The sequence below is a fragment of the Pongo pygmaeus genome, chromosome 12 (assembly GCF_028885625.2).
Source record: "Pongo pygmaeus isolate AG05252 chromosome 12, NHGRI_mPonPyg2-v2.0_pri, whole genome shotgun sequence".
NCBI lineage: Eukaryota > Metazoa > Chordata > Mammalia > Primates > Hominidae > Pongo > Pongo pygmaeus.
Window position 1 is genome coordinate 127,169,182 of NC_072385.2, and position 22,771 is coordinate 127,191,952.

At 43.9% G+C, this 22,771-nt stretch overlaps 2 protein-coding genes across 4 annotated transcripts in view; one reads left to right on the plus strand and one right to left on the minus strand.

Annotated features, from left to right (window-relative positions):
• RSAD2 (radical S-adenosyl methionine domain containing 2) overlaps positions 1-6,955 on the minus strand; it is a 32,476-nt gene extending 25,521 nt beyond the window's left edge. The window contains exon 1 of the mRNA XM_063648995.1: positions 6,654-6,955. The gene's annotated coding sequence lies outside the window, so the exon portion shown is untranslated. The remainder of the gene's footprint in view (positions 1-6,653) is intronic.
• The window catches only part of CMPK2 (cytidine/uridine monophosphate kinase 2), a 28,063-nt gene continuing 12,089 nt past the window's right edge, over positions 6,798-22,771 (plus strand). Inside the window, exons 1-4 of one of the 3 annotated variants that reach the window (XM_054474397.2) lie at positions 6,798-7,677; positions 9,143-9,257; positions 11,330-11,531; positions 21,078-21,311. In XM_054474397.2, the coding sequence (XP_054330372.1) occupies positions 7,003-7,677; positions 9,143-9,257; positions 11,330-11,531; positions 21,078-21,311 (1,226 nt within the window). In that variant the 5' untranslated portion in view covers positions 6,798-7,002. The remainder of the gene's footprint in view (positions 7,678-9,142; positions 9,258-11,329; positions 11,532-21,077; positions 21,312-22,771) is intronic. The other 2 variants (XR_010123163.1, XM_054474400.2) reach the window with 2 other exon arrangements.

Genomic DNA, 22,771 nt, shown 5'->3' on the forward strand with positions numbered 1-22,771 from the left:
GATGACATGCTTCGACTTTCTTCTCTGTTCTATACTTCCTCTTTCTTAAATAACCAGTCATTTTACTGTAAGACAAAAATTTATCACACAAGGTTCTTTCTCATTTCTCTTTTCTTTTCAACCTTCCTTATCAAAAACACATTCTTCCCTTCTCAAACACTTGCAAACAGAATGCCCTCTGCCCTAGTAGCTTAATCACACACTTTAATCACCATACTATTTCTTAGCAACCCTAATTTTCAGTGAAAATCTGCCATACCAACAATCCAAGAATACACGTTTTACAATTTCAAGAGACACAAGCTTTCTAACAGAACATCTTTTTAATATGAAAAAGGACATTTTTACTAACAGATCCAAAGAACTCTTGTTCTTCTGAATTAAGAAGCCAAAAGTATGTAAGCCTAAACTCATATTTAGCAATAATGTCTTAGTATTATCTTATTTCTAAATGATCTAGATATGCAATGAATATTAACCATTTAATTTAGCTCAGAAAAATTCTATAGCTGTAGTTACTGAAAAGATTTGGAGAAGCCTTCCTAAGTAAACATATTACAAAACATAACCATTACCAAAAGTTCATTTAAAAACTTTTACCCCATCTGCATCCACCCCATCTATTCATTTTTAATAATTACACCTGGAAAATTTCATGATACTTCAGGCAAATCTAGCATAATCTCAAGCTGTTTTCTATCAACCAACTTTATACTACTGAATGGCAGGCAAGTATAATAAAATTAAAAATCTTAATTTTAAATCTACGCATATTTTTCTGATAACTCAAAGACATAGCCATTCCCATCAAACAAACATTAGACTAGTCTTATCCACCTAAAAATTACTAAGTGATATGAACTTGAAAGCATTTTGACTTATTTGCTTAATTTATGAGTACCCATTTTTAGAAGCCAATCTGGTAGACAATATACTAACAGACATGTATACACACACACACACACACACACACACACAAATACAGGTAGGCACAAGTAATGATCTTTTAGCTTTAATTTTAAAACTTGAGCCATGAGTCAGGTAAAACCCCCTTGTTTAGAAGACAGTTAGATTCAACCAGCATTTCTGTAAATAAAATAAGTTGAAATGTATCTGTCCCATGTAGCAAAATCCCTTACCAAATTTTAGAGAAAAGAGGGTGGCAAATTTACCTCTCAAATACAGAAAGAATTTAAGCTTTCTCAAGAAGGAGTCTGTGTGTGCTAGAGGAGGATTAAAATTAATGCCAAAGTAACATAAATCACAGGAATTCATCACAGGACAAGAAAACACACAGATGAGTCTAGAGAAATAGTTTAGAACCTTTTCTTAAAATAACTAGGTGAAAACCTGAAAGAGGAAGGAGGGAATGAAGGATAAAGCTGGTGAAGAAAGGTGCAGAAGACAGGTAGAGCAACAGGCAAGGCAGCTAGTGGAAGAATGGTTTCAATGGTGTTTCTACAGCTTTGGTGTTGGTCCTGCAAGCACTAATCTTTCTATTTCACTAATGTGCTCACTCACTTTGTAGTTATTTTCCCTAAGAGAGGTGATGACTGCCTTGATTCCATTGAGGACTTTCAAAGTGCCTACTGAAAAAGGCTTCCCATTGTCTCTGGCAGGTTTGGTATTTTCTTTTTTCCAGTTGTGTGTGTAGACTGGCAAGTTTTGGAATTTTAAAGGATTCCCACTTTGGCCAGTAAAGTTTCAGATTATTCTGGGTAATTTTTGTCCAGAGACTTAGCTAATTACAACACCTCAAACCATAATTTTGGCTCATAAACCCAGCTGGAGTGCCAGAAGGCAGCTGACCAGATAGGAAGAACTGAAAGCATGGCCTACTCATTGCAGTGACCTGATAAACTTGTTCCTTTCAGTGCCCTTACTGTGAGCATCCCCACAAAACCTTACAGACTGGCATAGCCTGACTGAGAAGCCCTTCCTAAACCCTGGGCCAACAGGGAAAGTCCTCTCCAGGGTCTGGATGGAGGGAACTGGCTGGAAAGGCTCCCTCCTAAACTTGGGGTCAAGAGGAAATGTCCCCTTTGCAGTCTAGATGGGGGGACTGGCTGAGAATGCTCCCTTACCCAAGCCCATGGCTAAAAGAAGTTTCTCTTTGAGGTTCCAATAGATGGGACCTATGGGGGAAAAATAGTCTTCGAGACCTCATCCAAAGCATGGAAGGTATGAATTCAGGAAGACTTACCAGAGGACCTCTCGACCCTCATTCCCCCCACCTCATGGTCCCAAAGTTGTAATCGTGTTTGTGTGTCTGTGTATTTACATGCATGAAATGAAATATCAAAATACTCTAAAATAACAGTGAGTACTGTTCCTTGAAATTATTTGAGACGACTGAGCTCAAGGACTTCTTGGAGGCACAAATGAGTTGGTTAAGGACTGTGCTGGGAGAAAAATCAGGATTCTTTTCTTATTCCGCTTCTGACACTATAAATGTGAACAAAAGTTCTCTGAAAAGGAATATGGAAGAAAGAGATTTTATTCCAGTGAATAATTTGCACCAGCCTTCAGTGTGAAACAGAGGTGTTTTCCAGAGAACAAAAGGAAGTCTAGGGTTTTATAGCAAAAATCCCACCTAGGGTCCCAATCAGGTATATTTATGCAAATGAAGGATTGAAACTCACTTAGTCCTGATTGGGTGACATGGCTGCATCCTGATTGTTTTATACAACTCAGCTCTGATTAATCAATACCATTGTGTTTTGATTGGTTCATCCAGGAGAGCTCTCAAAGCCCTAAAGTTAGAAAGGGTGGGCTTTCCAGGAAGTCACAGTACTTGTGTGACCTCTAGTCAGCAAATGGCTACTTGGCTTTATTTTAAATTCAGACCTAGTTGGCCACTTGGGCTCCGTCTTGAAGGACTATTTCTGTTTCACATTTCTTCACATCACAAATTTGTAGGCCTGCTGTTCCTATCATTGTGGTTGTAATTTCTAGTTCCCTTATGATGAATGATATTAAGTATCTTTTCCTCTGTTAGCCATTTGAATATTTTTTGTGTGTGATGTGCTTGTTCCAATCCTTTGCCTATTAGGTTTCCTGTACTTTATCATTAATTTGTAGAAATTCATGGTATATTGTACACTTTGTTGGTGACTGTACACAGTTGTTGGTTGCAGACATCTTCTTTAACCTCTTTGGCTTTCCCTTTCACTCCTTCATGGGCCCAAAGTTGTATTTGTGTTTATGTGTCTGTGTATTTACATGGATAAAATGGAATATCAACATGCTCTGAAATAAGAGTGGGCTCTAATCTTGGAAATTTTTTTTTCTTTTCATGAGTGTGTATGTGTGTGTGTGTATGTGTGTGTGTGCATGTGTGGATGTCTCAAGACCACCTTTATGCTTGATAATTCACAAACAGGACTCATAAGACTCAGGAGCATGTTAGACTCCCATCTGGGCTTTATTCCTCTAAAAGGCTGTAGAGCAAGAACAATAGGAAAAAGGTGCAAGTCAAACAGTCTGGAGAGGGTAGCCATAAGCTTTTGAGTCCTTCACCACCTGAGTTGCACAGGGTGTGCTCCCTCCAGCAGTGAACTACCAGGACGTGTTTGAAACCACTGGCCAGGAAAAGCCTGTTTGAGTCTCAGGGTCTGCCATTATATGAAGGGCTAGACACGCAGGCACATCCTGCCATGTGCCCAGCTATGGTAACCAAATCTCAGGACCCCAACAATGAATGAGGTGCACATCGTTAATCTTGACGTTTGTGCAAAATGATCACAAGCTGGCATGTCATGGAGTATTGCTCCAGGTGTACATGACAGAATCACCAACCATTAATATAAAGAGCCTCCGGAGGGTCATCTTTCCAAAGTTTGGCCCAACAGCAATCATGGTTTGAGGCTCCTGTGGAGATATGCAAGGGGTGAGCAGCTGGACCTGTTATGGCAACTCTTCCCTCAAAGGTAGCTGTATCAACACCATTTCTTTGTGAGAAAACCAACTCCATAAGACAGTAGAATACTCTTCAAATTGTAAGCCCACAAATGTGCTAGAATGAATTTTTATTTAAAAAAGAAACAGAAGGTTACGCGGGAGAGAGCTTATCTGTTCCTTGATAACTAAGTGATCTCTGAAACTTGCTCAGTGCTTTTTAGCCCTTTCATTAACTTCTAGCCTAGGATTTGCATTACAGAGTTATAGACTCAACATTCTATCCTGGGCTCATTTTATTAATTCTTATTTTCTGAGCTCATCATTTATTTTATAATATTCACTTTTATGAATATGGAATTGTTTGTAATATTCTCTTTTGGGTATCCTTTTGAACTTGTGGTTCTATCATCTCATTTATTCCTATTCTGATTTGCATTTTCTTTCTTTTCCAATTGAATTAAACTACCTAGAAACATATCTGTTTCAACATGTTTTCAAAAACTAAGCTCTTTTTCAAAGTGTTATTTTTTCATTTTATTATTTATTAATTGCTATTTATATTTTTAATTCTCCCATTCTGTTTCTTTTTTTCTTAGGAGGAGAATGGCTAGAAAAGTTTCACTTTCTCTTGTTTAATACTTTGAGTGTTGAAGATTATGGCTTTTCCTATGATACAGCTGTGCTATTCATTCATTTAAAGACACCTCTTTGAAGTATCTACCCAGCCTGCAGCTTCTCTCCTTTCCACCTGCAAGGGTGGGTGGCTACAGGCATGTTTAGTCAATATAAACATCCAGCTGTGGCTCTCAGAGTCTCTGTCCTACAAATTTGAAGGGGCTTGAAAATCTAACAGAAATTTTTCTTTATGAATGAAGATATATCTTCAACATCTTCAACACTTACACAATATTGACTAAGCCCAAATACTGCAGTGTTATTAATTTTACATCTCTTTGTAGGGTGAAGGTAGGTGAAAAATAGAGAGGAAAACTTAAATTAAAAAAAGATAGGATGCTTCATTTAGCAAACTGTGTGTCAGGTTTTCTTTCATTTGGAGGCTCAGAGAAAAGTTAGGAAGAAGCTGGTCTTCCTACTTACCCTCAAGGTGCTCAGTGGTGGGAAATAGACTGGCAAGTGACTGTGGAGTGCCAAGGTCCGAGGATACAAATAGCCTTGGTGGGGGACACAGGAGAGGCTACTAACCCAGATATGTGGGGAGTTATAGGCTATATCATGTCCCCCAAAATTCATGTTCAGCCCTAGTCCCCAGTGCCTCACAGTATGACTGTATTTCAAAATAAGGCTTTCAATAGGTGAGTACATTAAAATGAGAACATTATGGTGGGCCCTAACCCAATCTGACTGGTGTCCTTCCCAGAAGAGGAAATTTGGACCTTCAAGGAGACGCCAAGGATGCAAGCACAGAGGAAAGGCCCCATGAGAACACAGAGAGAAGGAGGCCGTCTGCACGCTAGAAAGAGAGGCCTCAGAAAAAGCAAACCCTGCTGGCAACTTGATCTCCAGCTTCTCTGGCCACCTGAACTTTGAGAAAAGAAATTTTCTATTGTTTAGGCGGCCCAGTCTGTGGTATTTCGTTATGGCAGCCAGGATAGACTAATACATCCAGAGAGGTGGATGGCATAGGGAAAAGGTCAAGCAGACTTGAGGATGCAGTACTGTCTTAGAGAACAAAACGGAGTGACTGGAAGACTCTTACGTTCATATACTACATACACATGAAACCACTGGGACATGCTAAATGTCCAAAAGTGAAATTCCTGATAGAGAATAAAAACTATTCTATTCTCAAAGAGCTAAAAAAATTTAAACTCCTAATTCTTCTTAGCCTATTAACCCACACTCCAACCACCTACCTATCTGTAGTTCACATTTGTTAAGACTTTTTTTTTCAGAATTAAACATAATCCCAAGTTTAAGTCCAAGACTATTAAGACATTAAAAAAAAAAAAACTGCTTTCAGCTCATCTAATGTTTTCAATCTTTGTCTCAATTCTATTTTTTTGAGAGAGTTTCCCTGGAGAATATTATCTTTTTGTTTGTTTTTGGTTTGCTTGACATCATTTTTAAAAGGCATGTTAATGAGTAAACACAGAATAAAATATCCAAATAACTGGGCAAACACTGTTACACTGTCAAGCAGTTACACTGTTAGGCAGCAACAGTGCTGATGCTGGACTGTGGCAGGCAGAGGGTGCTATCCTGACACACTTCACCTTAGTGCAGGAAACTTCAATTTGGTGGAAGAAAGGCGATTTCGAGGTGCCAATCTGGGCGACACTTCCCAGTTAGAGAGTCAGCAAAAGGGAGAGGGCAATTCCAAGAAGAGGGAAAAGCTTGTGCACAGGTAAGTGTGTGCACAGGTGAGTGTGTGCAAAGGTGAGTGTGTGCACAGGTGAGATAAGATACAGGAGAGGCAAGAGCCAGAACTGCGCCCTATTCCCGCAGGAAAGCAGCTCTGCAGGATTAGAGGGGCGGGAACGCGTGGTCAGAGCTAGGAGTCGAGGTCCGGGAGGGGGCCCATGGTCTGCAGGGCCTGGTCAGTCATCCAAGGGCAGTAGTGCGCCTGCAAATGGGCGTTGAAGAGCCAGTTACACCGGGAAGGGACTTCTCTGTCCCTCTGTCCCTCGCGCGTGCACCCCCGCCCCCCTCCATGCACCCGGCATAAGCCGCAGAGGAGGAACTCAAACCAGGGTCGGGGACGCCAGCCACCCGCTGAACGCACACGGAGCTACCTTGGGGCCGACGGCGCGGGGCCTCATTCGGTGTCAGCCCCGGGAAACGGCGCCTGGGGACCGCGCAGGCCAGCGGAGCCGCGCACCTTGGGCCCCGGGGCCGAGCGTCTGCTCCTGAGCGCCGGCCGTTTATCGCGCAAATCTCGCGGCGAGAAGGAGAGGCCGGAAGGGCGCCCCAGCCCCAGGGCTCCCGCCCCGCCGGGGCCTCCGGCTTTCGTTTCCCCGCAACGCTTCGCTTTCGTTTCCCGCCGGCGCCTGGCTCCCTCCGGGTTTCGTTTCCCGCCGGCGCCTGGCTCCCGCCGGGTTTCGTTTCCGAGGCGGGGCCGAGGGCGGTGTCGCTGAGGAGCCCATGGCCTTCGCCCGCCCGCTCCTGCGCGGGCCACTGTCGGGGCCGCTGCTCGGGCGGCGCGGGGTCTGCGCTGGGACCATGGCTCCGCCGCGCCGCTTCGTCCTGGAGCTTCCCGACTGCACCCTGGCTCACTTCGCCCTAGGCGCCGACGCCCCCGGCGACGCAGACGCCCCCGACCCCCGCCTGGCGGCGCTGCTGGGGCCCCCGGAGCGCAGCTACTCGCTGTGCGTGCCCGTGACCCCGGACGACGGCTGCGGGGCCCGGGTCCGGGCGGCGCGGCTGCATCAGCGCCTGCTGCACCAGCTGCGCCGCGGCCCCTTCCAGCGGTGCCAGCTGCTCAGGCTGCTCTGCTACTGCCCGGGCGGCCAGGCCGGCGGCGCACAGCAAGGCTTCCTGCTGCGCGACCCCCTGGATGACCCTGACACCCGGCAAGCGCTGCTCGAGCTGCTGGGCGCCTGCCAGCAGGCACCACGCCCGCACCTGGGCGAGTTCGAGGCCGACCGGCGCGGCCAGCTGTGGCAGCGCCTCTGGGAGGTGCAAGACGGCAGGTGGCTGCAGGTGGGCTGCGCACAGGTCGTGCCCGCCCCGGAGCCCCCGCTGCACCCGGTGGTGCCAGACTTGCCCAGTTCCGTGGTCTTCCCGGACCGGGAAGCCGCCCGGGCCGTTTTGGAGGAGGTAAGAGTTCTGTCCCTTTCCAGCTCCCAGCGTGGCATCTGAACCCTTCAGACCAGAGAACTGGTCCAAGAGGCTGGTCTGTAAAGCCGGTTCTTGCCTGGGTGGTTTGTTTATTTCCGTTCACAAATCAGGTAGGGAAGGTGTCCTGTATGCCAGGCAACTCTTTTAAGATTCTTGTTTGCAAGGATCTTCCAACCTGACGTGGAACATAGACCTACACCAAGGCGCGCGATGCTTGCTGTAAAAGCATCCCAGCAGCAGTACAGAGGGAATAAAGAGGCTGCCGGGAGTGAGGGAAAATAATGTCAGCTGGGAAGTAATTTTATTTGCTGATGATCACCATTCAAGGATCTTGGGGTGAAAAAGAAAATGCATGAGTTTAGGGGGTTTAAGAAATTTAGACTTAAATAGTGTTTACCTGCCGACTGACTGGCCATGAACCTTGCGCAGGTTACTCAACTACTCTAAGTTTTGCCCTTTGACATGTACAATTCCCATCTTACGGTATTGTCCTGATTAAGGAAACATCTGACTCACAGCAGGTACTCACAGAAAGAGACTGAAAATTCTTTTTGATCGCAGGCTAGGCAGATGTCTTCCTGTGACACAGATGACCCCTGAGGATGCCCCATGGATCTTGGGAATATTTTCCAAGCTTACGGGACAGCGTTGTGGAGCAGTTAAGAGTGCAAGATCAACCACGTGTATTTAAATTCAAACTCTGGCATTTATTAACTGTGTCACTTTGAGCAAGTTTCTTCAACTCTCTGCCTCAGTTTCCTTAATTCATATGGTGGGAATAATAATAGCACCCCCCCTCCCCGCCCCAGTTCAAAGCTATCACGGAGATTGGCAACTGAATACTTGTAAAGCACTTAGAAGATTGCCATGCTCAGAGCAAGCACATGAGTAAGTGTCTGAGCCTCGCTCTGAGATGCTGTGAGCATGTAGTGAGATAATGCGCACTGAGGAACTGGGAATTCCCAGGGGGACGCTGCTCTGCTGGCTTCCTGATTGCAGTGCTTGGCTCTTTATCTCAGCCTCCTGAATGGCTAGGAGAGGACATGCTGCAGATGAAGACTGCTCTCTCCAGCCCACTGTGTAGCTGATTTCCCATTCTTGTGACACAGTGTTCCCAGAGGGCCTGTAGTTCCATGGTTGCTGTGTCACAGGACATTGTGATGATGTGCCTTGCCTGGCCTTTCTCAAAGCTGCTCAGTGAAGGCTGCAGGCCACCAAGCGATCCAGACAGGGACAGCTGTTTCTAGCCTCGGCTACTCAATATCAAATAAAACACTCCAGTCCATCCTAGCATCGAAATACTCTGAATTCCCATGGCCTAGCACAGTGCTCAGTATTAACTTAGGCCTTATTAGCATGCAGCAATATTGTGCTCAGCAATTTAGGTGTGATTTCTGCAAAAGCCCCCTGGCTTCATTGCTGATGGATAGATGTTGTTTTGCAGTGTACCTCCTTTATTCCTGAAGCCCGGGCGGTGCTTGACCTGGTCGACCAGTGCCCAAAACAGGTCCAGAAAGGAAAGTTCCAAGTTGTTGCCATCGAAGGACTGGATGCCACGGGTAAGATAATATTACCTTTTAGTTATAGGCAATGACACTAACTGATTAGTTGCAGAAACAGAAATACTTCTTGCAAAGCCAAACTTTATATGGAGCCTCATGTGTGCCCCTACTGTGTGGCAGGCCCTGTGCTAGGCAGGCGCTGGGACGCAGAGATGAATAAGACCTTCAATATGAAGCAGCATGATGTGTGGGCGCGGACCCTCAGTGCTCTGGCGGAACACAGGAAAGGCACTGAATCTGGCCTCTGGGGGCTTTGTCGGGTGGAGTGCATGGTCAGGGGTGATACCTGGATTGTATTTTAAGTACAGATAGGAGTTGGTCAGGTGATGAAAGCAGGTAACATCCTCCAGACAGAAGAAATAGCATGGGCAAAGGTGCAGGGGCTTGAACCAGGGTGGTGTGTCCAGGAACCGCAGGCAATTCAGAGATTCTTCTGGAGCAAAATGTGGAAGAACTAGGAAATGGAAGAAAAAAAAGCCTTCTGAGCTGTCAAACTGAGGTCAGAATACAATGTGTGCTCACATTAGACCAAAGTACAAAAGGGGAGACATGCTGCTCCTGTGGCCCAGGACACACTGAGGAGAGGGTTGATGTTGGAGAACTAGCATCCAAGTGGTTCAGCACAGGAGTTTCTCCTCCTGTGTAAACTTGAGGAGTACAGACTTTTAATAATATAAAAGGCAATTTTCATATAGAGGCACTTGTGTACCCAGCTAGGGAGACATGGCACAGGTGATGGCCCATGTTGACCATCCTGGCTCCATGCGAAGGATCGGGCCATGTCCTGGCCTTCAGGGAGACCAGCTGTCATCACTCAAATGTACTGGCTGTGCCCAGGACCCGTCATAGTTTCTTTCAGCTGCAGAGGGAATTGTAACACCATCAGTCCTTCAGCTGATGTGTTTTGTTAATCATTTATTTTGTACCCCCAGCTAATTTAGATTTGGTGGGATTACAGGAGACATAAAAATTCAGCCTCAACACAAGCATCCACACATACAAATGTTACAAGGAGGTAGCACAGAGTGGCAGAAAGAACACAGGCTAGTGGTTCTGTCTGCCCTGCATTTGCATCCTGCACCAAGGCCTGTCAGGAGGGTGAGTTTGGGTAAATATGTTAACTTCTCCAGTGCTCAGTTTCTTCATCTGTAAGATGATTAAATAATAACTGTTTTGCAGGGTCACTGGGAGAATTAGGAGTATAAAGTGCTGAGTACTTGGCTCCTAGTAGACACTGAGAAATGGTGGCTACTGTTAGGGTCTGTCCTGACAACCTAAGAAAAAAAGAAAATAGATAGTTGGCAATAAAGTGTTAAGTGTATGATAGAGAAACTTAAAAATAAATCGAAACAGTAGGCGCTCAGAGAAACTAGTGCACAGTGTGCTGGAGTAGATCATCTTCTCATCACCACCTGTCCTGAGCTCCAGGCAGCAGCTGAGAATTGTGAGATGGGCTCTGGGAAGGGGCTAATCTGTCACCCGAGGCTGTGCAGGGGGGAGTCAGAAAGTCAATGAGGCCTAAGCAGTGCCTTTGAGGAGAAAGCTGAAGCCTAAAGCAGATACAAAAGCTCTAAAGGCCAAGCCCAAAGGGGCAAGCACAGGAGTGAGTGGTAGAACCAGGGCTGGAAATTGGAAAGGGATTGCACAGAAGTGGAAGCAGGGTGTGAAGAAGGTGGAAAGAGAGGAGGGGTGAGAAGAGTTGCTATGGTTGCCAGGTGTGGGTTCATCAACTATAGACAGTAAGAGGAGAGAAAGTCTTCAGGGTGGGGGACAAGGTAAGAGGGTGAGCAGTAGCTGGGCTGCCGGGAATAAAGTCACACGTAAAAGGGGCTCTTGTGTCTAGACTCCCAATATCAGATTTGATCACTAACCAGAATTTTTCCTCCAGGTTTCCTAATACCACACAGAGAAATCCTAACTTCCTATGGGTCTACAACTTTTTATAAAGAATCCTGTTATTTAGTCTACTCATTTCATTTGCAGTTTGAGAGAATGTCTGTGCTCTTTCTACGTCAATATTAACTTTTGGGCTGTGGTTAACATGTATATACTTTGTGTATGACCTGCAGGTAAAACCACAGTGACCCAGTCAGTGGCAGATGCACTTAAGGCTGTCCTCTTAAAGTCACCACCCTCTTGCATTGGCCAGTGGAGGAAGATCTTTGATGATGAACCAACTATCATTAGAAGAGCTTTTTACTCTTTGGGCAATTATATTGTGGCCTCTGAAATAGCTAAAGAATCTGCCAAATCTCCTGTGATTGTAGACAGGTAGGTATAACGATGCCTTGAATTAGGCATTTTCTCCCTAATATATAAGTGTGTGTGTGTGTGTGTGTGTGTGTGTGTGTACGTACATGTATATGCCAGGAAAAAATTGTGTTTAAGTCAAACTGTATTATGATAATAGGAATTCTGCTTATGAATTGTTAATTACCTATACCAGGCACTGGCATTTGCTAGAGAATTACATATATAATACTAGTATCTGGAACTATAACTTGGGTAGGTAAATGTTACATGTTATTCCCAGTTTACTGATGAGAACTATAGATCTCAGAAAGGTAAAATAACTTGCCAAGGTAAGCTGGAAATAGCATACCAGGGACATTAATGAGTCTATACTTTCAGTCATTCATTTGTTCATTGGCTTATTCAACAAACACTTATTGGACACCTCCTGTGTGCCAAAGACTAGTCTCAATTCAGAGGATTCAATGATAAACCAGTGTATTAGTCCATTTTCATCCTGCTGATGAAGACATACCCAAGATTGGGCAATTTACAAAAGAAAGCGGTTTAATGGACTTACAGTTCCATGGGGCTGGGGAGGCCTCACAATCATGGTGGAAGGTAAAAAGCATGTCTCACATGGCAGCAGACAAGAGTAGAGAGCATGTGCAGGGAAACTCCCGTTTTTAAAACCATCAGACCTTGTGAGACTTATTCACAATCATGAGAACAGCATGTAAAGACCTGTCCCCATGATTCAATCACCTCCCACTGGGTCCTTCCCACAACACGTGGGAATTCAAGATGAGATTTGAGTGGGGACACAGCCAAACCATATAACTCCACTCCTGGCCTCTCCCAAATCTTATGTCCTCACATTTCAAAACCAATCATGGCTTCCCAACAGTCCCACAAACTCTTAACTCATTTCAGCATTAACTCAAAAGTGCGCAGCCAAAGTCTCATCTGAGACAAGGTAAGTCTCTTCCACCTATGAGCCTGTAAAATCAAAACGAGTTAGTTACTTCCTAGATACAATGAGGCTACAGGCATTGGGTAAATACAGCCATTACAAATGGGAGAAATTGACCAAAACAAAGGGGCTACAGGCTCCATGCAAGTCTAAAATCCAGCTGGGCAGTCAAATCTTAAAGCTCCAAAATTATCTCCTTTGACTCCATTTCTCATCTCCAGATCATGCTGATGCAAGAGGTGGGTCCTCATGGTCTTCGACAGCTCCATCCCTGTGGCTTTGCAGGGTATAGCCCCCACTCCTTGCTGCTTTCACAGGCTGGTGTTGTCTGCAGCTTTTCCAAGGGCATGGTGCAAGCTGTCAGTGGGTCTACCATTCTGGGGTCTGGTGGACAGTGGCTGTCTTCAAACAGCTCCACTAGGCAGTGCCCCAGTAGGGACTCTGTGTCGGGGCTCCAACCCCACATTTCCCTTCTGCACTGCCCTAGCAGAGGTTCTCCATGAGAGCCCCACTCCTGTAGCAAACTTCTGCCTGGACATCCAGGCATTTCCATATATCCTCTGAAATCTAGGCGGAGATTCCCAAACCTCAATTCGTGACTTCTGTGTACCTGTAGGCTCAACACCACATGGAAACTGCCAAGGCTTGGGGCTTGCCCCCTCTGTATCAAGAGCCTGAGCTGTACCTTGGCCTCTTTTACTCAAGGCTAGAGTGGCTGGGACACAGGGCACCAAGTCTCAAGGCTGCACACAGCAGAGGGACCCTGGGCCCACAAAACCATTTTTTTCCTCCTAAACCTCTGGGTTTCTGATGGGAGGGGCAGCAGCAGAGGTCTCTGACATGCCCTCTAGACATTTTCCCCATTGTCTTGGTGATTAACATTTGGCTCCTCATTGCTTATGCAAACTTCTGCAGCCAGCTTGAATTTCTCCTCAGAAAACGGGATTTTCTTTTCTGTCACATTGTCAGGCTGCAAATCTTCCAAACTTTTATGCTCTGTTTCCGTTTTAAAACGGAATGCCTTTAACAGCATCCAAGTCACCTCTTGAATGCTTTGCTGCTTAGAAATTTCTTCCACCAGTTACCCTAAATTATTCTCTCAAGTTCAAAGTTCCACAGATCTCTAGGGCAAGGGCTAAATGCCGCCAATCTCTTTGCTAAAGCATAACAAGAGTTACCTTTGCTCCGGTTCTCAACAAGTTCCTCATTTCCATCTGAGACCACCTCAGCCTGGATTTCATTGTCCATATCATTATCAGCATTTTGATCAAAGCCATTGAACAAATCTCTAGAGAGTTCAGCCTTTCCCACATTTTCCTGTCTTCTTCTGAGCCCTCCAAACTGCTTCAACCTCTGTCTGTTACCCAGTTCCAAAGTTGCTTCCACATTTTGGGTCTCTTTTCAGCAGCACCCCACTTCTGGTACCAATTTACCATATTGGTTCATTTTCACACTGCTGATAAAGACATACATGAGATTGGGCAATTTACAAAAGAAAGAGGTTTAATGGATTTACAGTTCCATGTCGCTGAGGAGGTCTCACAGTCATGGTGGAAGTTACGGCACATCTCACATGGCAGCAGACAAGAGTAGAGAGCTTGTGTAGGGAAACCCCTTTTTAAAACCATCAGATCACATGAGACTTATTCACTATCATGAGAACAGCATGGGAACGACCTGCCCCTGTGATTCAATTACCTCCCACTGGGTCCCTCCAACAACATGTGGGAATTCAAGATGAGATTTGAGTGGGATCACAGCCAAACCATACCAATGAGATAGATAATTCCCTACTTTCATGGAGCAAACTTAACATTATAGGAGAAGAAAAGTACCAAGTGAACAAATACATAAAATAATACATAAGATGAGGTAAGATAATATCAAAGCATGATAAATCCAAAGAAGAAGAAAAATCAAAGTAGTGTGCTAAGAAATGGCTAACTCCCCACTAGATATGGTTTAGGAAGGCCTGTCTGAGAAAGCACCATTAGTCAGAGCCCTGATAAAAAAAAGCCAAATGTGAAAATTCCTGGGTATCAGAAAGCACTGTGGAGAAAGAAAACTACAAGAATGAAGCTAAAACTGAAATAAGCTAATGTATCTGACAACTAGAAAATTTTCTATGTTCTGGAAACATAGTAGATGAGGAGGTGCTTTGTGGATGAATGGGAAGAGGAAGGTTGGGGCAGATCTGTAGGGCTTGTTGGCCATGCATAGAGTGGATTTTATTCTGAGTGCCCTGGGGAGCCATTAGAATGTTTCTGATAAAGGAGAGACATAAACTGATTTATACCTTAAAAATTCACCTGTAAGAAATAACTTTAGGTCAGGTGCAGTGGCTCACACCTGTAATCCAAGCACTTTGGAAGGCTGAGGTGGTAGGAGTGCTTGAGCCCAAGAGTTCAAGACCAGCCTTGATAACATAGTGAGAACTCATGTCTATAAAAATTTTAAAAAAATAGCTGGGTATGATGGCACCCACTTGTAGTCCCAGCTACTTAGGAGACTCAGGAAGGAGAATCCTTTAAGCCCAGGAGGTCGAGGCTGCAATGACAAAGCAAGAGGATGACAGAGCAAGAGGGGCCTTGTCTCAAAAAAAAATCCAAAAAACAGTAAGACAAAAAACACAAAAAAGAAGAAAAAAATAGCTTTGAAAATACTGTAAGAAAGGGGAAAGTATATGACAAGCAGGTCATACTGAACTTACATCACGATGACACAGGGATGAGAAGATTATAGTCACCGTGAGATTCCATTTACTCCCATCTGGATTTCATTTTACTCTCATCCAGTTGGCAAAACTACTGTAATTAAAAGTTTCCTCATATGATATTGATCAGTAGAAACTCTCATATGATGCTGGTCAGAGCATATCATATGATACTAGCATAATCACTTGGAGAGCAGTTTGAGAAGATGCAGTAAAGTGGAAGATTGCTCCTGCCTACTGAAGAAACACTCACAAAAGTTTCTTTCAGCTTCCTTCATACTGTTGCAAAATTTGAAAAATCTAAAGCCCATCAACACGAGAAAGCATAAATAAATACCAGCATATATACATAAGGTGAACCATACAGCAGCAGCGTAAATATGTTGTGCAGTGCATGAGAGTGCATGCATTATAAAACTGTAATGTTGAATGAAAACGTCAAGTTGCCGAAAGATGTTTGGTAGAATACGTGCACAGTTATTCATACTGCAAAGAGTAGAGAAATGAAAGGATGTTGAACAGCAGATTTAAGAAAGTTGTTTCTGGCCGGGCACAGTGGCTCACCCCTGTAATCCCAGCACTTTGGGAGGCCGAGGCAGGTGGATCACGAGGTCAGGAGATCGAGACCACGGTGAAACCCCGTCTCTACTAAAAATACAAAAAAATTAGCTAGGCATGGTGGTGGGCACCTGCCTGTAGTCCCAGCTACTAAGGAGGCTGAGGCAGGAGAATGGCGTGAACCCGGGAGGCGGAGCTTGCAGTGAGCCAAGATCACACCGCTGCACTCCAGCCTGGGCAACAGAGCAAGACTCCGTCTCAAACAAAAAAAAAAAAAAAAAAAAAAAGAAAGAAAGAAAAAAAAAGGAAAGTTCTCTGGGAAGTAAAGATAAATGTGGTTGATAAGGAGTTCAGAAGGACTTCGATAGCGATTGGATTATTTCTTAACATTTCTTGAATATTCATTTTCTCCAAAGATTTACTTATTTTTGTAAACATAAGCAATTGCATTTAAGTATGGCATAGTTGGTAAAGAACATTAATCATAAATGTAAATCTCAAGGAATTTCAAGAAGTGAACACAGTCAAGTCACTGGTACCCAGATCAAGAATGAGAGCCTGCCACAGCCCCTACACGCCTGTTCTGCCCACACCCAGTCACTGCCCATTTCCTCCCCAGGGGTAGCAACTGTCCTAACTGCCATAGCCATATATTAGTTCTGCCTGTTCTTAAACTGCCTACAAATGCAACTATTTGTTAGGTATGGAGTTTTATTTGCATCTGACTTCTTTCATACCACATGTGTTTTGAAGATTGGCCTGTGTTGTTCTGAAGTAAATTTTATGCATTTTTGGTGCACATATGGATGCAGTTCTGTTGCATAGGTTCCCAGGGACAGAACTGCAGAGGCATGGGGTTTGTGGCTGTTCAGGTTTGGTAGGTGTTGTAAAAAGTATTCTAAAGGGGTTGAAAGCATGTTGAGTCTCCTCCCCTCCCCACAGCAGTATTTGCCAATTCCCTGTGACTAACAGCCCTGTTGACATTTAGTATTGCCAGGCTTTAATTTTGACTCCTCTAGCTTTTCCACTTGTTCCTGGTGGGTAAGCTGGTCACTGAAAAGCTGATTTGTCCTATCTGGACACAGAACTACTACTCCTTTCTTGAAAGTATATCTTTTTCTGTACACTTTTCTGTATGTCTGAAATATTCCATCAAGAGACCACCCTGACTGTATGTGGAGAATAAAGTGTGTGGTGGGGGAGGGGCAAGAAAGGAAAAAGAATCAGCTAGAAGGCTGTTGCTGCAGTCTAGGCTGTGATGGCCCATGAGTAGTTTTAACCCTGGGATGACAATGGGGATGGCAATGGGGATAACACAATAATAATTTCAAAGTTGGCAAGTTATGTGGAATCTTAGGATGAACTGAGAAGGATATGAAATCTTGTTCCTCTGTGGGAAGGCTTTGCCTGGAAAATGTTTTTGCCCTATTGTTAACATGCCTGATGTTATCATATGTGGTATCTGTATTAGTTCTTTCTCACACTGGTATAAAGACATACCTGAGACTGGGTAATCTATAAAGAAAAGAGGTTTAGTTGACTGACAATTCCACATGGCTATATGGGAGGCATGGCTGGGGAGGCCTCAGGAAACTTACAATCATGGCAGAAGTTGAAGAGGAAATAATGGCAACGAGAGAGAGAGAGAGAGAGAGAGAGGGGCAGGGCAGGGGCAGAGGCAGAGGCGAGAGAGCAGGGGGAAGTGCTACACATTTTAAACACCCAGATCTCATGACAACTCACTCACCATCACGAGAACAGCAAGGGGGGTGTCTGCCTCCATAAGCCAATCAACTCCCACCAGGCCTCATCTCCAACAATGGGAATTATTAGGTTGGTGCAAAAGTCACTGTGGTTTTTGATATTATTCTTAATGGCAAAAACCGCAATGACTTTTGCACCAACCTAATACACTTTGGCATGAGATTTTGGTGGGGACAAAGAACCAAACCATATTGACATCTTTTTTTGATACAGTCCCCTTTATTTCAAAGAGAAGGACTAAGGTTTTCCTAGTAGGGTATGACTTTCGAGGTCTATTATGTCCTAGGATACCTGCGGATCCTGATGCAGCACTGGCCACTGTGTGCAGGCGGGGATTTCTGCACTCTGTCCCCCAGTTTTCTGATCTGTTAAGTGGGGATACTCATGCCCCCTTCCCTGCCTACTGTCAAGAGTTGTGATGAAGAGTCAGTGAGTGGATGTGTGTGGAAGTGCCCTGAAAATAGGAAATTGCTATTAAAATATAAAGCATTATTATATGAGCTGTGTATAATGTGTTGGCAAATTGCTTTTGATTTGAACTAATGTGGCTTCCATGATGGCAGGAGTGGAGAATACTAAATAGTGGGAAGCGTCTGAAATTGATGGGCTAAGGGTGTGATTATTTAAAACAAGCAGCCGTATTGTCAATGGGAGAACTCTATAGGAAACAGGTCCTTAATTCTTCCCTTGATTTGTCTTCTTTGTGTGTGTGAATTGTCTGCAATTTAGTTCTTTAAAGAAATGCTGCATCACCTTGTCAGATGAAAAGAAAAGAGCAGTTATTTGTTGTCTTTGTGGGTTTTATTCATGTTTAAAGATTTTAATGAAATCCATTTTAGACAGTACCATCATCTAGCTGAAAAATATGAGAGACAGTAATTTTTAACGGGGACTGTGGTTAAGGTTGGAGTCTTAATCACCCCTGTTACCTTTAAAAATCTATTCTTGCTGGTGATTTTTCTACAATAAAGAAGACTTTAAAAATAGGATAATATCAGTCTCTGTATTCATAGTTGGGTATTTAATTCAATGAATCTGGAGCATGTGCTCACCATTGTGTAAATTATAGTTTAAGTACCAGAAAAAGAAAACTGAGACCCTAATTGGCTTTTTTTGAGCTTGAGGGACAAAATCCATCTGGCAGAGAGAGTGAAAGTACAAGTTTGTGAGTAACAGGAGTTGGGTAAGTAACACATAGGAAGGTGTCCAGGCAGAATTCACAGGAGCTGGCAGTGGCCTGAAGCTCTCAGAGCACACTTTTGGAGGTGAACAAGGGCTTTGAAGGATGGATGGTGTTGAGATTATCAACTCCCAACTGAATTTTTTTTTTTTTTTTTTTTTTTTTTTTAGATGGAGTCTCACTCTGTTGCCCAGGCTGGAGTGCAGTGGTGTGATCTCGGCTCACTGCAAGCTCTGCCTTCTGGGTTCACGCCATTCTCCTGCCTCAGCCTCCCGAGTAGCTGGGACTACAGGCGCCCACCACCACGCCTGGCTAATTTTTTTGTATATTTAGTAAAGACGGGGTTTCACCATGTTAGCCAGGATGGTCTCGATCTCCTGACCTCGTGATCCGCCCACCTCAGCCTCCCAACCAAGTGAATTTTTTACTTGTGTCCTTTTCAGTGCTGTCCTGTGTTCTGTTATCATAATTTGCAATGATCCGGCTTTAGTTATAACCAGTGTCTGATAAGAATTAGATATTTATCTTATAGTAACAGTGTGATACAGTTTTTTTTAAGCACTTGTCTGTATTTGGAACAACTATGGAAGGAAAACAAACCTTGCATGATCTCTGTGTTGCACATAAGGAGATGGAGGCTATATTAGCTTAGATGACTTTTACCTACATCTACAAAACAAGTGGGGCAGGGGGCACAGGCAGAACGATGTACAGTTCAGGTAACACAGGGAATTTACTATGTGGATACCACTGTGTACTTTTCACTGTGGAGAGGAGTTCAATTATAAAATGAACAAAATTTTAGGATTTTAAAGAATTGGGCTGGGCATGGTACCTCACACCTGTAATTCTAGCACTTTGGGAGGCCAAGGCGGGTGGATCACCTGAGGTCAGGAGTTTGAGACCAGCCTGGCCAACATGATGAAACCCCATCTCTATTAAAAATACAAAAATTAGCCGGGCGTGGTGGTGCATGCCTGTAATCCCAGCTACTTGGGAGGGTGGGGCGGCAGAAATGCTTGAACCTGGGAAGCAAAGGTTGCAGTGAGCTGAGATCATGCCACTGCACTCCAGCCTGGACAACAGAGTGAGACTCCACCTCAAAAAAAAACAAAAACAAAAAACAAAAAACAAAGAATTGAAGGTGGTAATTTGAAAGTACAAATGAGGAGGGGCCCCTGGGTATCTCTACGTTGGAATGTTTATATCATAAATATTTATTGTGAGTGATGGTCCTTTTATATTGGATCTGAATTGTCCATTTAGTCCTTTAAAATTGGAAGATGGCATGAACAGGGCAAGAGTATAATAAACTATGCTGATAAATTGTTCTAATTCATTTATTCATTTATACACCCAAATAACATTCATTCATTGCATATCTATTATGTGCCAGACATGCATTACTAAAAAATATTTCCCACTCAAGAAATTACCTAATGGAGGAGACAATAGATATTACACTTATAACAAGTAGCTCTAATTTGCAATGGGGAGTTTTTCAGTAGAGTCACGTAGAAAGGGTTTTGAGAGCACAGAGGAGAAAACAATCAATTCTGCTTGGGGGCTTCCTAGGAGTCTGAAGGGAGAGGAGAGTTTTGCTGGCTGAGAAGCTCAGTCTCACCAGAGGAAAAGGTAAGCAGGTGCAGACTAGGAGGGATGTTCTATGTCTTACCAGAAGACCAAGCATTTCCTGTAGGTAGTAGGAAGCCACTGGGCATTTTTAAATAGAGACCGATTTGACTTTTGTTTATGGTAATAACTTTGTTTTCCTCCCCCAAAATCACTTTTTAAAACAGCCAGCAGGAGCAACTGACTTGCTTAGGGAGGACTTTCATGGAGCTGGGCAGGGCGTATTTGTCTCCCTGTCTCATACTGAGGCACCATCATCAGACTGGATAGTTGGGAGAAACAAAGAGGCTTCTACCTCAGGGGTCCCAGAACGTGAATTTCATTGGCAAGTTCAAGGTGAAAACAGTGTAGGAACTGACATGGCCTTTCCAGGATTTTAGTCTGCCAAGACACAGCCCTTAAATACAAATGAACTGCCAAACAGGTTCATTGTCCCCATCACCCTCCGTCCTTTCATGGAGGAACGCGGACAGCAGGACCAAAAAGATGCGATGACAGAGGGGAGGCCATACTAAATGGTAGTTTGAGATGGGTCAGTGGAGCTGTGTGAAGAACACACTGCATTATTACTATTGCCAATTTTATTTTTTAAACAATATTGTATAACTTTTTCTAGTTTATAAAATTTAATTTTATTTAACTTATGCAATACTAGAAAAACTTCTGTAGAGCCAGCCCTGGTTTCATCATTCCCGGCTGCTGATTTTCAGATGCTACTTTGACTTCTTCTGCAGACGGAGAACTCACTACCCCATTCCTTCTCAGGTACTGGCACAGCACAGCCACCTATGCCATAGCCACTGAGGTGAGTGGGGGTCTCCAGCACCTGCCCCCAGCCCATCACCCTATATACCAGTGGCCAGAGGACCTGCTCAAACCTGACCTCATCCTGCTGCTCACCGTGAGTCCTGAGGAGAGGTTGCAGAGGCTGCAGGGCCGGGGCATGGAGAAGACCAGGGAAGAAGCAGAACTTGAGGCCAACAGTGTGTTTCGCCAAAAGTAGGTGTCCCGATGCAATGTGAGCGGCAGGCGTTCCTGAAGGGAGATGAACCACTGGCACTGGCTTTAGGATTGTGAGGAAGTGATATTGTTTCCAGTTTTCAAACACAAGAGGCAACATCCTCTAAGTTACTTCAGCCCCTTCCAATGGGCTTGTGACCACAGGGCTGCAGCATTGTTATCTTAAAGCAAAGGTCATCGGACTAGGGATCAGAGCCTGCCACTGATCCTGGCTGTGCTAGGAGCAGCTGCACCTGGGTAGACAGTAAGTGGCTCTGTACCTCAGTTTCCCCAGTCATAGTACAATCACACAGAGCACTAGATAACGAACTCATAGTAATATTTACCTATTAGATGCTTCCTGTGTGTCAGGCATTTTACTGATGTTATGTCATCCTTGTGAGGAAAACATTAGCCGTATTTTACAGTTTACAACTTTAAGGCTCAAAGGATTAAGTGATTTGTCTAAATGTACATAACTATTCAGTAGTAAAACCGGGATTAAAATCTTTCTGATTTTGCAGCCAGTGTTTTTGTTTTAATTAGAAAGTTATAAACATGGCGGCAGAAGAGAGTCTGGCCAGGCCTCCCGCCTCATGACTGAGTATGAATCAGTTCTACACCACTGCCTTTAAAAACTGAAGCAGAAATATTTTCTCTAACTAAACAATGATAGCCCTGTTATCATAACATAGTAATGTTATAAATAATGGTAGCTGCTGTGGGTAAAGATACTATGTTAAGCAATTTACTTGTATTAATTCAATTAAACTTCAGTGAACATTTGCAAGGAAGGTACGGTTTCAGTCTTCATTTTGCAGAACAGGAAACTGAGACACAGAGAGGAGAAGAGATTTGACCAATTCACTTGGCTAGGAAGTGGTCAGGCAGAGTTGTGAGTGCAGACGATCCACCTCGACACCCCTATTTTAACCACCGTGCTATAAGGATTCCATAAAGAAATAGGCACTAGTCACTCTGTATACACTTGAAGGCTAGCTAGCATGGAAAGGATATGTAGGTTTCTGGCAAAATATTAGAAGAGTCCCATGCATATATTAAGGACTCTGGCTTGTATGAAAATTATTCAGGGCACAGACTTGGGGGAAATTTGCCACTGAACAAATTACCTAAATTCTTTGAGCTTCAGTTGCCTTCTCTGCAAAACAGGGATGACAATAGTCTTCCCTCCTAAGGTTACTTTGAGAATTAAATGAGAAAAATCATGCAAAATGCTAATGCTTGGCAGAAAACAGGTATTCAACAAGTGCTAGCTATTAAACATTATTATTCATTTATTATTTATTAAAATGCATGAACGTCTTCTGTGGGCAAAGCTAGTTACAGTGAGATAAATGACATGGGAAGCTTGCTTCAAGCTATTTATACTATGGTAGGAAAAGAACATTAATGCAAATAGCTGTGTGAAAAAGTAGACCAACTCTTTGTGTTTTGCCTGT